This window comes from Meleagris gallopavo, chromosome 14, assembly GCF_905368555.1.
Source record: "Meleagris gallopavo chromosome 14, MGAL_WU_HG_1.1, whole genome shotgun sequence".
Lineage (NCBI taxonomy): Eukaryota > Metazoa > Chordata > Aves > Galliformes > Phasianidae > Meleagris > Meleagris gallopavo.
The window spans coordinates 7295940-7312489 of NC_139417.1; the positions used below are offsets into that span (position 1 = coordinate 7295940).

Here is a 16550-nt window from a genome sequence, read left to right on the forward strand (position 1 = left end):
ATTTGCACTTCAATAGTAACCCCATCATAATGCACACTGTTCTTAGTGTAGCCTGCAAGTTTGAGGAGTTCTCATAACACAACTTGGAATTGGTGATACTCCGATGTTTTTGCACATAGGAGGAAATTTTACAAACTGTAACTAGGCTTAGTTTATTTATTTATTTATTTATTTTGCTTGTGGAATAGTTATTTTATTGACCAAGTTTTTCTTCATGACATTTTTTTAAAAATGCTTGAAGTTCTAATTATGAGCAAAATGGATGCCACTCTTCCCTCCCCCTGTGTCCCCCACCATCTCCTTGAGAACTCTGTGACTCTGGAGACGTATGTTTCTTTTATTAAATTAACTCATCAACATGGTCTTGTTATTTCAACTGCAGGCTTAGCTGACCAAATTTCTATTTTCCATGAGAGAGTCATTAATCATTTGAAGAGGATTTGTATACATTCATTTGCTCAACATCTCATCTCTCACTTTACTCCCAAATAAATTCAGTAATGTTGCACGTGTTCTTTTGCTTTCCTTTGTGTAGTCAATAATATTAATTTAATCTCCTGCATGTATGGTAGGTGGTTAGGAGTAGCAAAACAAACCTTAGATTGCAGTGAGCCCCATGAAAATTTGTTCTGTTCTAGTTCTTTGGTATCTAATTATTTTGATTATCCCCTGTTGATAAGAAAAAAAATCTGGTGAAGTACAAGGTTTAATTCAGCCTGAGCTGCAGTTCATGTTCAAATGTTGTAGACTGCTGTGTGTAAACTGCCTGTTACTTTCTGTTTTGTTAGGAATAGTTATTAACCTCCTACCTAACACTGTATATAGTCTCTGTACTATCCCCGAGCGTGGTTTCAGGAGACAGTACAGCTCTCACTGAGAGCAGCTTTACATGCATGCCTTTGACTAGGAAGGTTCTGAGTTCAAGTTGATTCTCATGCAAGATAGAGAAGATGCAGAGCTTGAGAAATATTTTTTTCTTCCTACTTGGAAGTTGGAATGAGGTACTTAGAGTGTGTGATTGCAGAAAAGCACACAGAAGTCAGATATGTCCCTGCTGATAATTAGAAGCAGCCTTGAGGTTGTCATCAGCCTGCCCGTGTCATATGAGCTGAACACGCACAGAACTACACCGATTTCACTTTAAACTTTTCACCTTATCTTGTGAAATAGTTTGCTTTTTAAAAAAATAAAATCTGTGGTACATTCTAAATTGTTTGGAATTTTTTTTTAATGTCACACTGAATGTCATTAACAAGGTATCTTATGATAAGCTGGAAACCATTAGCAAACATTACTGCACTGATTTTGAAGCAATTCTGCCATTATCCTATTCTTTTGTGGAATATCCTTTTACTGAATTATTTTATAGAAGTGGTTGATTCTTGCCTGTTCACTAGCTTGATATGATCTACGGGGAGTTTAAGAGAAATGGAGAAGGCCTGTGGTTCTAGGTAGTAAAGAAAACTGTATTAAGTCTGGGAATCGGGTTTTGTTTTGTTTTTATCTTCCAAGATGTACAAATAGTATAACTTGTGTAAAGAGATTAATCCCATACAACTGATTTCAGGAATATTTGAGTTAAAGACTTTAAAGAGGAGAAATCCGTTGACAATTGGCTTGCTCAGTGCAGTGCAAGCTTTCTTCAGAATTGGATTCTGAGAGCAAATATAACAAACTCTAAATTGTACTTCATGCACTTTTTAAACGTGCCAACAATCTTCAAAATACTGTTTAAGTTTATAACATGCATAACCTTATACCCTGAGCATGGCCAGAAGAAGCCAGAAGTTAATCCTGTTGTAAAAATCGCTCAGGATTCACTTTTACTTTTTTTTTTTTTATTCCCTAGTTGCTGACCAAGAATGAATGCTTCTCCTTACCACCACCTTTTTGAAAATAAGTATAGAACAGCAGAGATTTTATGGCACTCTTCTCCCTAGGCATCCCAGCAACATGGCAGGATGCCATGCTTTGAACCTGCATTTTGGTCTCACCCACATCAAAGGGGTGGTACTTTTAATCTCAGATTGAAATAGGACGTAGTAAAGGGGGGTTCTGATGTTCTGAAGTACACTATTAATGTACTCAGTGTTTACTGTGTCAGTTGTATCACTGTTTTCCAAATCTGCAAAGGGGAGATCACCACTACTGTAGGGGTGGAAGTAATGGCAAACTTGATACAAATGGTTCAGCATCCTCAAGTGCCACATACTACTGTATTTTTCTTTGCTCTTACGCAAGCCTTGTCCTTTTGAAAAGATTGCTCCTTCTTCCAAAGTGTGGCTTAAATAATGGCTGGCGATGCTCATTTTATTAGCAATAAAAACGAGTCTCTGCTGTCGGTGTATTTCTGAGCTGGAGGCAGTGAGAGGAGCTCCCCACGGCCCTCAGCAGTGGGATGTGCTGCAGTTCCTCTCAGCAGTGCAGAGCCAGAGCAGCAGAGCTGGAAGGGGAGCGTGTCAGGTGTGCCCCAGCCCCAGAAGGATTCCTGTCATTCTCACTCAGCAATATGTGCCACATGATAAGCCTTATCAAACAGAGCCACGCTGCTGTACTGGAGGATTTTCCAGGTTGGAGAATTTTGCTCTGTTACTGTTTCATGGTATTAAAGTATAAGCTCATTGGCAGGGAATAAGGCTTTCTGCAGTCTGTGGTAATTATGCAGTTCTGAAACACTCAGCCTTCACAAATGCACAGAATTGACCATTTTTATATTCTGGTTATAAGATGGTTGCAAGTCATGAAATTTTTACTTAAAATTGCTCTAGAAATGTTCAAGCAATTGCTTCCATGGCTCATTCTGACTCTGTCCAAGCATGATAACCAGCCCTGAAATTGTTCATCTATGTAACTGCTGTCTTTTAACACACATCCATGGGCTTAGGAGAAAAGAGAAGTTGACACACAGCGGATATTTGTTGTGCTGTATAGAAGAAAATATTCCCTGAGAGGCTTTTATGTATATGAAAATGAACATTGAACACTCCTAGAGAGAGTAAAAGCATTGGATCTCCAGTAAGTCTTGTGATGCAAAGGTTCCAAGTTTCAAACTGAAAGTCCAATGAAGGACGTAAAGTCTTTCATCCTTCTTGTGTTTATTAGCTTCAAGAGTGATAAATGAGTTTTTGCTGTCTTGTGACAAATAAAAAGTCTTGATCTTTAAAGGAAAGGAGACTTACCATCTGAATCATACAGTCACAGTGGCTCTCTTGAACTTCAGCAGATCACTTAAAATAGCCATTGTAATTACTTGTTATTTGCCATTTTCAGTGAATCAGTTAATTTTTACAAGACCTCTGAAACCTTGTTGCATTATCAGTTTGCATGCTGGTATAATTGATTTTTTTACTGTAATAAAATGTTAATTATTTATCCCATTTTAATACAATTTTAATGGCGTAATCATGCTGGGGAGGAATGGACAGCCTGGGGAAAGGTCATCTTAATCTGATTGTGTAGGAAGGTAGGCCAGTTGTTTTTGTGAGGATCCAAGTAACATTTCTGTATTCCTGAAATTAGAGAGAGTGCTCTGGTCACAGCATTTCCAATCTCAGGTGGTTTCTGAGCTTTGATGTTGGATAAAGGCATTAAAAAGAATAAATAGGCATTGGAAGTCCCTCCAGAGAAGCAAGTAAGAGCTTCCATGGAATAATCAGAAATGATAAAGATTGCAACTTCCAGCAAATGAAGGAGATGCCAGCTCTCTCAACTTTAAAAGCTTTTTAAAATTCAGAGTAGACTTTAGTATATGAGGCAGTTTGCTTTTGTGACCTTTTATGCTTTTTTTTGGTAAACATCAGACTGAGTACTTGAATACAAGAGCTTTAATCACATGCTTTAAAACAGAAATTCTCCTTAGTGGACAACTGTCAAAAGAGACTTTTTGAGCTCTGGAAATTAATGTGCATTGAAACACACATTCAGTAGAGACTGCTGTCAATGTGTGTTCTGTAGTAGAAAGTCTCCCTCAGAAAGAATGACTCACTTCATTTTTTATTTTTGCTTTTGCATATCTGCCCTTTCAGAGAGAGCTTCTGCTTGTCAGTCTTGAGAAGAGGAATCTTTCATCCTTTAAACTTATGATAGTACCTGTTGTGTTGAAAGTCTCATAGATATTCAAATGTCTGTGCCATTTAATGCTGATTTTCTTCTTCAGTTTCCTTAACATTTGTTCCTTTTTCACTTTCTCTGCTATTTGAGGTTCACGCAAATGCTGTAACTGTTGCTTGATTTAGTATCTTCCAGAGACCTCCATCTTTGTATTTACCTGAATGATATGTTTGCAGAAATGCTGTAAAAAGGATTCTTGCATAATTAAAAATTATTAGCGTAACCCCAATAATTGCTATAGTTCTGAACCATCGGGGCAAATCATTTCTTGTAGCATTCTCACACCTTCCTCACTGCTCTGTGAACAGAGGATTTTATGCTGTCTTGCTATAATAATTTCTGTATTATAGGAAAAAAAAAAAAAATACATCGATCTAAAATTGTAAAGTGCATTGTTTCATACCAATAAAAGCAAATTCACTTTCTTGTTAGAAAGAGAGCCATCTGAAAAGTGTTTATTATTATGTGCCAGGTACTCTCTGATTCACAAAGGCAATTTGCAAAATAATGTGTCTTTTAAGTGAAACAGTAAAGATTTACATTTAGAGAAATATATCCTCTGTACAATCTTAAAAAGCGTTCGATTAATAACATAAGCATCATGAGGTACTGATTTACAATAAGATAAACATAAGTGGAAGTAGGGAATGTCAGTCTTTTAAAAGTTTGCACAGATCTACATTTATGCATGACAATATATTGTTTTTTTTGGTATTATACTTAAATTACTGATGTATTGTCTCAGCAAAGTATCCGTTATAGTCAAGGTGCTTGTTTAGTTATTAGGCTGAACTAAGTGGCTAAACTGAAGCAACTGCCAAGTTTGTTTATTGCTTTACTGATCAATTCTCCCCTGCAGCCTAACCCTGAGGTTCTCTTTGCTAGCTGAAACTCTTGCACTTCCACTTCTGGAGTTAATTTTTATCATCCTTGTCCTCAGTCTGTGACAGCTATCCTCAGAAAACAGACTGCATATATCTTTGGATTGCGGCTGCCACATGGTGATTTAAAACAAAGCTTGCCTTTTCCAGTAATTCTGAATGAACCTGTAAAATAATTTTCTGATCGACCTCCTAATAGTCCCCCAGGTGTCTGCCTCCTATTATTATTTCACTATATCAGAGCAGCCAGCGTTCTGCAGTCTGTGTCAGCAATATGATTCTTTGTGATGTCTCTCAAATATACCCAGCTCCTTGCTGAGGAAGAGTGATCCAGACGCTTGCTTTGAGCACTGGTGAGCACTACTGATCAGTGTAGATTGGCTTACATGGGGAGACTTTCTTCGCAAGGGTAAAAGAATGGTGACACATGGGAACTGAGATTCCCAATTCTCTCTAATTTTACGGCCTTGATCTAGGTCTTGTTCGTTACACTATCAGGGGATTTTAAAATGTTTGACAAAACATTCAGAGTGATAATGATGCTGCCAAGGACAGTGCTTGTAAAAATAAACAGAACAAAGGAACCCAGTGTGCCTGCTTAAGTGCAAGTTTGAATATATGTGAGTGTTCATACGCAGATCTTGAGATGTGTGTGCTATATTATGTGAATGAAATTTTCTTTGAGCGCTTTTTCTTTAGTTCACTGCTCACCACACAAGTCCGTGCATACAGTTAGTGTAAGCTCGTCTGTTGGCCAAATCACAGCAAAGCCAGGATGTGCTCCTAACCTAGATAATTGTTTTGTTATTTATTAGACTAATATCTTCTTGGCATGTAACACTGTGCACACTCAGAACTCACTGAGTTAAGGTTACATCAAAGATTGACCTCAATTGACAAGATTAAATTGAAGCCATTTTCTTTTAGAGCTTAGCAGGTAGAGTATTTGTGTTGTCAGCAAACAGGACTTTATCCTCTTTCCCTTGGGCATTATCTTAAATGCGGTGTCAGAATGCCGGATGGATTTGCTTCACTACTTTTTCTCCAATTTTTATTTTTAATTTTCCTTCTACTGCCTTTCAGCTGTCACATTCCATAATTTCCTTGGAAGCAAAATTTGCACTACAAGCCACTGTATAACGGCTCTGCCTACATGCTGAGTTTTTTTCAAAAGAGGTATTTTTTAGCTGTGTATATTACCGAGTGTTTCAGAACTTTCAGGACTGTCTGAAATTTGTTATATTTGTAGACTTCTCATTTGGGCAAAAGGGAAGGGGATATTTTCCTGTTTTTTCATCCTTTGTTATAAAATTAGGATGATTTTGTGTTATGATTTACTTTAAAAACTCAGATAATATAATTCTGTATATGTTTATAGAGTTGAAAAGAGATAATACAGTTTTTGACCAATAAATCAGTGAATACTGTATCAATTAAAATAACAATTCTGAATGCTCTTAATTGTGAAATGATTGATTTAATTTATTTAAAATATAACGATTTTTAATACTTGGTTAGCCTTGCTACTTACAGAACATGACGAAGAAAAATGTCTACTAATTAATTCCTTTGGAAAAGGAAATAACCAATAGAATGCAAGGAAATAATGTTCTTTAAGAGATTATTGCTATGCTTTGCATGTAAAATATACTCTGACATTCTTATTTGAAAGTATATTTATCACTTTACTCTCTGTGCCAGCTTTTCCTCCAGATTTACTGTACTATCTACTATAATATGAAAAAGCTATGTGGCTTACTTCCTTGCTTAGTGTTGGATTTTTTTTTTTTTTTTTTTTTTACAGCAGTCATTAGTGCATGGTTTAATGTTGGAACTAATATTCTATTTCTTCCTGAGATTAGAAATCTGACTTGGGCTCTCAAGTCTTCTGCCAGCTGTCTCTGGCTTTTGCAGAAAGGGAAATTGAAACAGCTCCTGTCACATGTGGGCAGCATGCATACAGTGTGGTTAATCATCCCTGGTAAACTTGGGTAGGAAACACAGGTGGAGAAGGCTTCTCCCAGACAGAGTAAGAACTGTATTTCTTGTACATTATTATATTTCTTCATCCTTTTGCTGTGGGAAGAACTAAATGTACAAATGTGATATCTTCCCAGTGGGTTTGGGATAATTCTCATAATGAATGCATTAATTCCCAAAGTTAATGAAAAGACAGCTTTAAGCAAATTATATCTACAGTCTTTTCTTTATCACTACTTCTAGAATTGCAGGGCAGGGGCAAGAGCAGGAAACAGCAGTAACAACAAATAAACAAAATACTGAAACTAAATTTTTCTGATGTTCCCCTCCCCCAGGAATTTAAGTTTCAGTAGTTGTGTATATTTATGGCATATTTGCAGCAGATCATTATTTGGTTCATCTCAGAATAAAGCACTTAAGTAAATTTAATTGTGACAGATTTTTTTCATTAAGATTGATTTTCAAATATTGATACATTTTGTCCATTTTATATGATTAGAGATGGGGGAATATCAAGCTTGTCTGTATATTTCTCTTTCACAGGCACTTAGTATCTAGCTATAGGATTTCTTTTTTTATTCTACTTTCATCTAAAGTACCAACTACATCCCTGGATGTGTTTGAAAATCATTTGGATGTGGTGCTCAGGGACATGATTTAGCAAAGGGTCGCTAGGGTAGTATGGTTAGGTTGCAGTTGGACTTAATGATCTTTAACTCTTTTCCAACCTGAGCAATTCTATGATTCTATATATTGAACACTGAAAATAAAACTGAAAGAGATATGGAAATTTTGCCATAAAAGCCTCCGTGTATTTAATGGACACATACTGATTTTAAGATTTTTTGTAATTTTTGTTCATAAATTGAGTTGCATATCACACTGAGAAGCAGTGCTCATGAAACGCCTTTGAAGTTTTTGTACTTGCTGATCTGTTCTGGCTTTGTAAATGGTATTGTATATTTATCCTTGTAAAAGTTTTGTAGGTTATATGCAATCTATGATTTTATAGATTCATATTATTTACATTGACTTCCAGTCAAATGGGTAGTTAAGGCAGACACTGGGATTTAAGTTAGTGAGATTCTTCAAAGACACTGTCCTTTGGTCTGTTTCAATTAAGAAATAGATCATAAAACTGTTGCCTAGGGGTTTAAGGACGTTTGGGAGGTTAAAAAGTACTCTAATCTGTTTGTTGCCTTCAAAGCTTGATAGAATTTTTGTAAATCTAGGTCATAAAAAAAATCAATAATTTTATCTAAATTGCTTTTGCTTATCTAGTTATAGTTCAGTACAAAATAGGCCAAATACTCTCCAGGAATCTGTAAACAGTCAAACAATAATTTCGTTTCAAAATAAGACACTGCTAAGTTTATGCATCCATGTTAGAGTATGCATGACTTTACAAAACCTACAGTGATGTGCTTATGTAAGGTTCAGCACAAAGTGAATGTTTTCCATTAGGAAACGTCAGTCAGTACATATTGGGAAAGCAGCAACAGTTTGAGGAGACAAAGGCCTATGAAAATTTGTTATCACTGGTTTAGTTAATATTCCTGTGAAGTAGAAATGCTTTTAGCCTGTCAAGGCCCAGGTTCTGCTCTGATAGCAGTTCTTGAAATGATGAAAATAAGCTGAACAGTTAGATAGCTATCCAGCAAATGATTTAAGTGTAGAATCCTTTGTGTTAAATATAGTGTATATAGTTACGTATGTTCAAAGGGCTAATTGGGGTGCTTGTAAGATTTTCAGGGCAGGCAGAGATCTGAGGTAATTATGGGGTTTCCATGAGATATATTGATAAATCTCTAATTGATTTTGAAAATATACCTGTATGAGGAGTATAGAGGGAATCTGAGAGGTAATAAAAATTTCTTGGTTTTCAATTCTAAAGAGAGAGATGCTTAAACATTAATCAATGGATTAATACATACATCAAAGTATTTGAGCTTCCTTATATTTTTATATTGATTGCAAATTCAGAATACTGAATGTGGGTTTCTGTTGCAGTATGAGTACTTCAATGCTGTGCTTATAAATGAAAGAGATGAAGAAGGGAACTATCTGGAGCTGGGAAAGGAGTTCATTCTAGTGCCAAATGACCACTTCAATAACTTGCCTGTAAATATCAGTCTGAGTGACGTCCAAGTACCAACCAATATGTATAATAAAGGTAAGATAAGAATTGTTTTATTTTATCGTTCCTTTAGCCAACCGTAAATTAGGAACTTTTTTGCTTATAAACTGAAACTTTTAATGGGCAGTGTATTGTGTTCATTTTACGGTTTGCAGTTCTGAAATCTTACCAGAAGAATATTAAAAGCATGCCACGGAACAAAATATTTTACAAAACTGTCAAAGTCATTAGCAATTTAATATGGCCAAGAGTTTGTATATTAGACTTGCATGAATTCTCCCATACAATATGGCAGAATGTTTATTACAAATTTCTTTTCAGTTTCTTCAAATCACTTGAGTGGTTCTTACATCAATGCTTACCAGTTGCATTCTCTTTCCTATGAGTTAGAACATCTTTTTAGCATTTTGCTTTCAAGCAAGTGGGAATAATTATGTCGGTATTTGACTATATACAATAGTTGATGTGAGTTTTCAGTTCATATTTAGGAATAATAAGCTATGCTGAAATTTCTGCTACTCTGGCTACTTTTCATAGGTGCTGTATAGCACATGGTACTAACAAAAAACTGCATTTGATGGTCTTAGGAATGATGGACTAAGGCCTGAAATTGGGAAGATAAATTGAACTCAGATACATGTGTGCTCATTTTCCTTTTGTACTTCAGGAAACAAAATTTTGTAATTTCATGGCACTTACGCAGCACTTGTCTATTTTTTGCAATGCACATAATAATAATAAAGAAAAAGTGAAGCACAGACGTTTCTAAATCATGTCTGCAGAGTATTTGTCATTAGTCAGTAGAGAGCTGCCTAATCTCATTATCTGGTTCCTCTTCCTTCTTTTAACTATGATAAAATACAGCTAAAAATATATTAAATGCTTTCCTTGTAATTCAGTCCAGGCTAGCAATTGTTTTAATTTATGCAAGGACATTGTGTATCACAAATGGAATAAGTAGTTCTTAGGTAGGTTGGGCGTGCAGAAGTGATTGAAATGGCAGTTTGTCTTATAAATTATGAATCTCAAACAAGCCAAAAATTGTGTAAGTCTTCAAAAGAATGCCTTAAGTAGAGATTTCCAAATAACAAAGCTTCCCAGTGATCTTTAGAAAGTCTATGAAATGATTAATATGGAATATTTTTAGAAGATTTAGAAAATCTTTGAAGGTTCTAAAACTACTAAGTTGTTTGTGTTGTGAAAGCTCTATTATTAGCTTAATAGAGGTTGTCTATAAATTAATCAATTCTAGAATTTTTATATGTATTAACATCCTTACTAAACAAAATCAAAAAGGAAAAAAGAAAAAGGGGTACATATATATACATATACATACACACACACACATATATATACATACATACATATATATATATATGACTGCCTGTATATGTATATAGGCAGTCATACTCTGGAGAAGCAAACTAGCCTGATGCTATGTATAGAATCCATTTTTATATGCTGATTAATTGCAGATAAGAGCAAAATCAAAGGGCTTGTTGCATCTTGTTTTGGCCTCTAATGTAGGGTCTGCCTTCAGAGATGTGGGAGATAGAACTCTGTGATGATTCCTGTTTTCACTTCATCTAATTCAAACCAGCCATAATTGTTACTTTAAGCAGCTGCAGAAACACGTTTTTTATCATTTAAATGTATTCCAACTGCTGAAATCTGGTTTCTTGCTGACATTTTCCATACGTATGGACATGATGGTCCCAGTTTGGAGACTGAAAATGTCTGGAAACGTTGGCCTTGAAGAAGAGGGCTGTATACTTGCATTTTTCATTGTCCATTTCTCAAGTTCTGTAATGCAGTGGTATGATAACAATTCAATCAAATCCTAGCCGTAGGTTACAGGAGGTAGATATTGATAGGTTTACAACTACGTATCTGAACATCTATTACTCTAGAAAATGTCAGTTATTTGTTTCCAAGTTATATTCTATTTTATGTAGTTAATAGGCAAAACCACAGCCAAAGCTTATAGTTTAAAGCAGTGTGACCCTTGAATTTTTAAACACAAGACTCTCAAGTCAGCCTAGAAAAATGAATTTTATATTTGTCAGCTAATTCTAAACTTTGTAGCTTTTTTTTTTTTTTTTGTATTTTGCTTTGTGTTCAGAGGATAGACAGAGGACTCACCACAGAGTTGAAGAACGTGCCTTAGTCCAAAAGACTTCTGGAGCTCAGTTATTTTAACTTAGACAAAAGAAATTAGAGGATTAAGTAGTTGATTTCTAATAAAATGGAAATCTGGTTGCCACCATTTTAAAAAATGAAATTGGACTCAGTTGAACTATGGAGGTGCATTTTTTGTTGTTGTTTTTATGAAGATAGTTAATCATTTAAGCAATTTGCAGTGGTCTATGAGAAGGTTGTTTTTTTTTCTTCTGTCTGGAAGATCTTAATCAAGACCAGATTCTTTTTGTTTATTTTTTAAATAATACATTGTCTAGAATTAGTTTAGGGAAAAACTTTGGCCTGGTCAGCTTGCGTGATCATGATGATCCTTTCCAGCTGTAGAATTACTAAACTGAATGTTCACAGTCCCTGACTAAGCTCTAATGAGATTGGCTTAAAACCATGGGACATAAATACAACTGCTCTTATTTAAATATCTTCTGACTCTTTTAGTATCTGCATAGAAAAGATTAAAAATGTGAATGGTAATAAGACAAATAATTACCATTCTAAGGAAATAATCAACTTTAGGCTCTGAAAACATAAAGAAAAAACAAATTTCATGACATGATGATGAAATCAAGAAAATTCAAATGCCATAAATATCACAGCCATGAAATTAAAATTTAACATGAGCTTTTTGAAGGGAAAAATGAGCTGAAACAAAAGACTGCCAACTTGATTTGTCGTATTAATAACTTTGGTGCCATCTTTGAGTACAGATTGCATGGGCCTACTACAGGCAGAGAAGAAAAAGTAAATCGCTCAATTTTGCTTTTCAGTACTTTCGAGTTTGACATGACTGTAAAATGTGAAGAGTTAGTCTGATTATTGATGTGTTTTTGTGTGGTCTTATGTGGTTTGATCCTCTCTCCTATAAAGTGATGAGGCTCAGAAAAAATAATTTTGGCATTTCCACAATGACAGTGTACTGAAGGAGTTCAGGGGAAAAAGAAAAAAAAAAGTTGTATGATTTTGCTCATGAATTCATCATGCAGATGAATATCCCTTATCCCAACATGGAGAGACCCCTCCTAGCTCAAAGCTGTTTTACAGCATGGCTGGAGATTCATTCAAACTGAACATTTTAATGAAATTCACCACCTTCATTTTTCCTGAAAATGACAGCTTCTGATAATATTTTTGCTTTTGAAATACTAAAATACTGGGATTCTAAATCTATCAGTACATTCTGTTTCTCCACTTTAAGCATGAGTGTATTAATTGCCTGTAGGTATAGGATTAGCAAGACAATTTTCTTTCAAACAATGAATACATAACTAAGATTAAGTAAGAAGTTCTGTGATAACTCTCTTAGCAAACAGTAAGCTGTAGTTCCATCCTGGAATTTGGTAAACATCAATTATCAGCTGTGTATAGATTTCTGACAAAGCAAGGGTAAAAGTTCTTCAGTGAATTAATCAGCTGTATCATACAGCATTCATAGATGGAGGAGGAAGGAAGGAAAATTTAAAAGAAAAATTTTCAGTTTTGGAAAGCACACAGTCAATCTGAATCCCATTTGGACAATGCCTTACTAAGTGAAAAAGCCAGGCGTGAGCACAATTGTGTATAGAGGGCTGCCTAATTCAGTTGTTGAGTTTTTTAAGTATTGCTAATATTATTTAATGAAATTTATTTACATATGTTATATATTTGGTATCAAAGCAAGTTTTCATCTCTTACATTCATTGTTTAACACTCAGGTATTAATTTAGAATGAATTTGAATATAATTGATTATCTTTGGAAGAATGTATCTTTTTACATATCAGTTGATGTATTTTAAACTGCAATTAGGAAAGAAATTAATAAAAATTATTAACGATTTTAAGTTTACATAGTTTCAACGTTTGCTTAATTACTTTCTGAGATGCTACCAGTGTGTTTAGAAGAACCTGGGAATGTAATATGTATACATATAAAATTAAGAAATAGGCAGTTGGAACATGGGTTAGGCTTTCTGGCATCCATCCATGAAGAACATAATTTCTGGCAATAGTGTTGCCAGTAGCAAAGGAGTGGGATTCTGTAATGGATTTATGTATGCAAGGAGATGATAAAGGAAAGCTTCAGAAACTCAAATCTGATATTACATTGTGAATATATGAATATAGAGGAAAAATATATCAGAATCTTATCTTTTGTCAGTATAAGAATGCAGATAGAAAGTAGAATTTTAAGTGAAGACTTTGTCCAAAGTATATGCTGTATCTGAGCTTTAGAAAATATTCATTTTTTATTTTTCTAAGTCTAGGTCACGCCATATTATTTCCTTAAAGTTGTGCTCAGTAATTACATAGTTTCTTCTATTGAGTTTATGCTCAGCATGCTCAGAATTTTTTCCAGCTCTTGGAATAGGTTTATAAGCACCTGGCTAAATAATGTGATACTGTTCCAACTATTTTCCCCAATCTTTTGGATTGCAGAAGAATGCAAATGAAAACCAAAGCCAGAGTGGATGTATCCTGATTACACATGCTTCAAAATTCCAAAATATGGGACCTGTTGAAAAGTGAAGCACAGCACAGTACTGTACCAGAGGTTACACTCAGCAGGATTTCAGATGCTCATGTATTTCATAAAATCTGCAACATTCAGAAGGATGTTGATAAATGCATTTTCTCAATATCAGCTGAAATCAGCTCCCTAGGAATGTTACAGGAGACTATGTAGACATATCAAAACAGACACCTATTTGCCTGGAAGACTTGTTAATATTTTTCTATTTCTGGGGAATTACTCCAGTGGTCCTTGAATGTTTCTGAGATTTGAAATTGCAGAACATTATCAGAGTAACTCTACAGTGTAATAATTATTACTGGTTTATAAGGACAATGGATGCATCATGTTTTCTTAAGTGTTTGTTTTGTTTTTAAACCATCTCTAGTTATTATTATAACTAGGATTTGGGATTTTAAGAACTTCAGTGTTTGCAGCCACTGGTTAGGAATGACAGAGATAGTATGAGGTTTAATAAAAGCAAGTGTAGAGTCTTGCATCTAGGGAGGAATAATTGCATGCACCGGTACAATTTGGGGGATGACCTGCTGAAGAGGAGCTCTGCGGAGAGGGACCTGGGTGTCCTGGTGGACAACAGGTTGGCCATGAGCCAGCAGTGTGCCCTCGTGGCCAAAAAGGCCAATGGCATTCTGGGGCGCATTAAAAAGAGCGTGGCCAGCAGGTCGAGGGAGATGATCCTCCCTCTCTACTCGGACCTGGTAAGGTCTCATCTGGAGTACTGTATCTAGTTCTGGGTTCCCCAGTACAAGTGAGACAGGGATCTCTTGGAAAGAGTCCAGCGGAGGGCCAACAAAGATTGTGAAGGGCCTGGAGCATCTCCCCTATGAAGAAAGGCTGAGTGAACTGGGTCTGTTTAGCCTTGAGAAAAGAAGACTGAGAAGGGACCTGATCCAGGTCTATAAATATCTGAGGTGTGGGGGGCAGAGTGGTGAGGCCAGACTCTTTTCAGCAGTGTGTGGAGACAGGACGAGGGGAAACGGCCAGAAACTGCAGCATAGGAAGTTTCGCACGAATGTGGTAAGGACTTCTTTACGGTGAGGGTGACGGAGCACTGGAACAGACTGCCCAGGGGGGTTGTGGAGTCTCCTTCTCTGGAGATATTCAAGACCCACCTGGACGCCTACCTGTGCGACCTGGTGTAGGGAACCTGCTTTGGCAGGGGGGTTGGACTCGATGATCTCTGGAGGTCCCTTCCAACCCCTACAATTCTGTGATTCTGTGAGTCTTAGGTGCATACCTCTCTAATTTGATTGCATTGACTAGTTTGTTTTTTTAAATTGGTAAACAGGAGCTGACTCAGATCTTTAGATACAAATGAACACAATGAAATGTGAAGTGATGCATGCAAGCCTTTTACAGTGGAAACAGAATAACAAAACTAAATGTTTTATCACAGTTGGATAGAAGAAGACTGTTCTGTCTTTGCTGAATCTCTGTTTAGGGTGTATGTATTTAGTATTATTGTTTCTTCTCTGAAATTTAGACCTAGGGAAAGACTTCTGTGCCTAAGGTTTTCCAACTATAAAAATACTATTCATTTTTAAATATGTCACATCGTAAAATATTCACAGTAGATCTGCCTTTGAATGTAATCTAGATTAAAATATCTCTCTGAAAGGAAGAAAATCTTCATGTCTTCTTTGGAAGAGGAAAACCAACATTTTTAGATGAAGTCTGTTTCACTTTTCTGGTTGGATATCTACTACCTCAGTTTCCCATGTTTTTCTCCTCAAGATGACACAAAGATTGAACAACATTCTCCAGGCCTACTATTGTACCAACAAGGTGAAGTTGCATAATTCTAGTTTTCTCTTCATAGAGATCTTTTCATTTGTTCTCTAAAAGGGAACAATTTTTTCCTGCCAACAGGAAAACTTGTTTTCTACCCTGAAATTTCATTTTCAATTGGAACTAGGTCTAGCTTGAACTTCTCTGGACTACACACTATGTGAAGGCTTTCTTTATTTTTCTTTCTCTTCTTTCTCTTCTTTCTCTTCTTTCTCTTCTTTCTCTTCTTTCTCTTCTTTCTCTTCTTTCTCTTCTTTCTCTTCTTTCTCTTCTTTCTCTTCTTTCTCTTCTTTCTCTTCTTTCTCTTCTTTCTCTTCTTTCTCTTCTTTCTCTTCTTTCTCTTCTTTCTCTTCTTTCTCTTCTTTCTCTTCTTTCTCCTCTTCTTTCTTTTTTTTTTTTGGAAGATGAATAACTATAATGAATTATCAAGTGTCTTAAAGTATAGATGGATGTTTGGTATCAGCTGCAGCTTACTGGGGGTAAGAAATTCCTGCCCTCTGCTACTTGTCCTTCCTGGGTATTACTGCCCTGGTTCAGACCAGCTGTCATGAGCTGTTCTGTAAGCTCTTCCCAAAGCTGGTTTAATTAGTCAGATCAGCATTTTTTTTCCTGGAAGAGTGGAATTAGAAGCATTTTGACAGAACTAGTGTGGGGGTAATTGTGTGACTTTATTACCTACCTTTGGGCAGTAGCTTTTGGGAGATGGCAGAGGACATGGATGTGCCAATGGAGGTAAGCTAGGGAAAACGGTGCTCTCTGCTGGGATCAGATGCATCTTGAGCAGCATGTCTAACTTTGCGCTAAAGAGAAACAAGAGAAGACAAATAATTACTTTTGGCAGTAGAGAGGAAATAGGCTTACATAAGTTGATTTAAGCTAATGGGAGTTTTTCCTTTGTACTCATTTCTGGTTTACAGTATATAATCTTGTTTAACTCACTAAATTTTATAA

General features: G+C 35.8%; 1 protein-coding gene across 10 annotated transcripts in view; it reads left to right on the top strand.

The window, feature by feature from the left end:
- The window catches only part of CACNA2D3 (calcium voltage-gated channel auxiliary subunit alpha2delta 3), a 396960-nt gene that overhangs the window by 148197 nt on the left and 232213 nt on the right, over window positions 1-16550 (top strand). For all 10 annotated transcript variants that reach the window (XR_014886317.1, XR_014886318.1, XR_014886319.1 and 7 more), the window contains one exon: window positions 8982-9144. Coding sequence is in view for 7 of the 10 variants with exons in the window: in XM_085235720.1 (XP_085091846.1) it covers window positions 8982-9144 (163 nt within the window). In the remaining 3 variants the exon portion in view is untranslated. The remainder of the gene's footprint in view (window positions 1-8981; window positions 9145-16550) is intronic.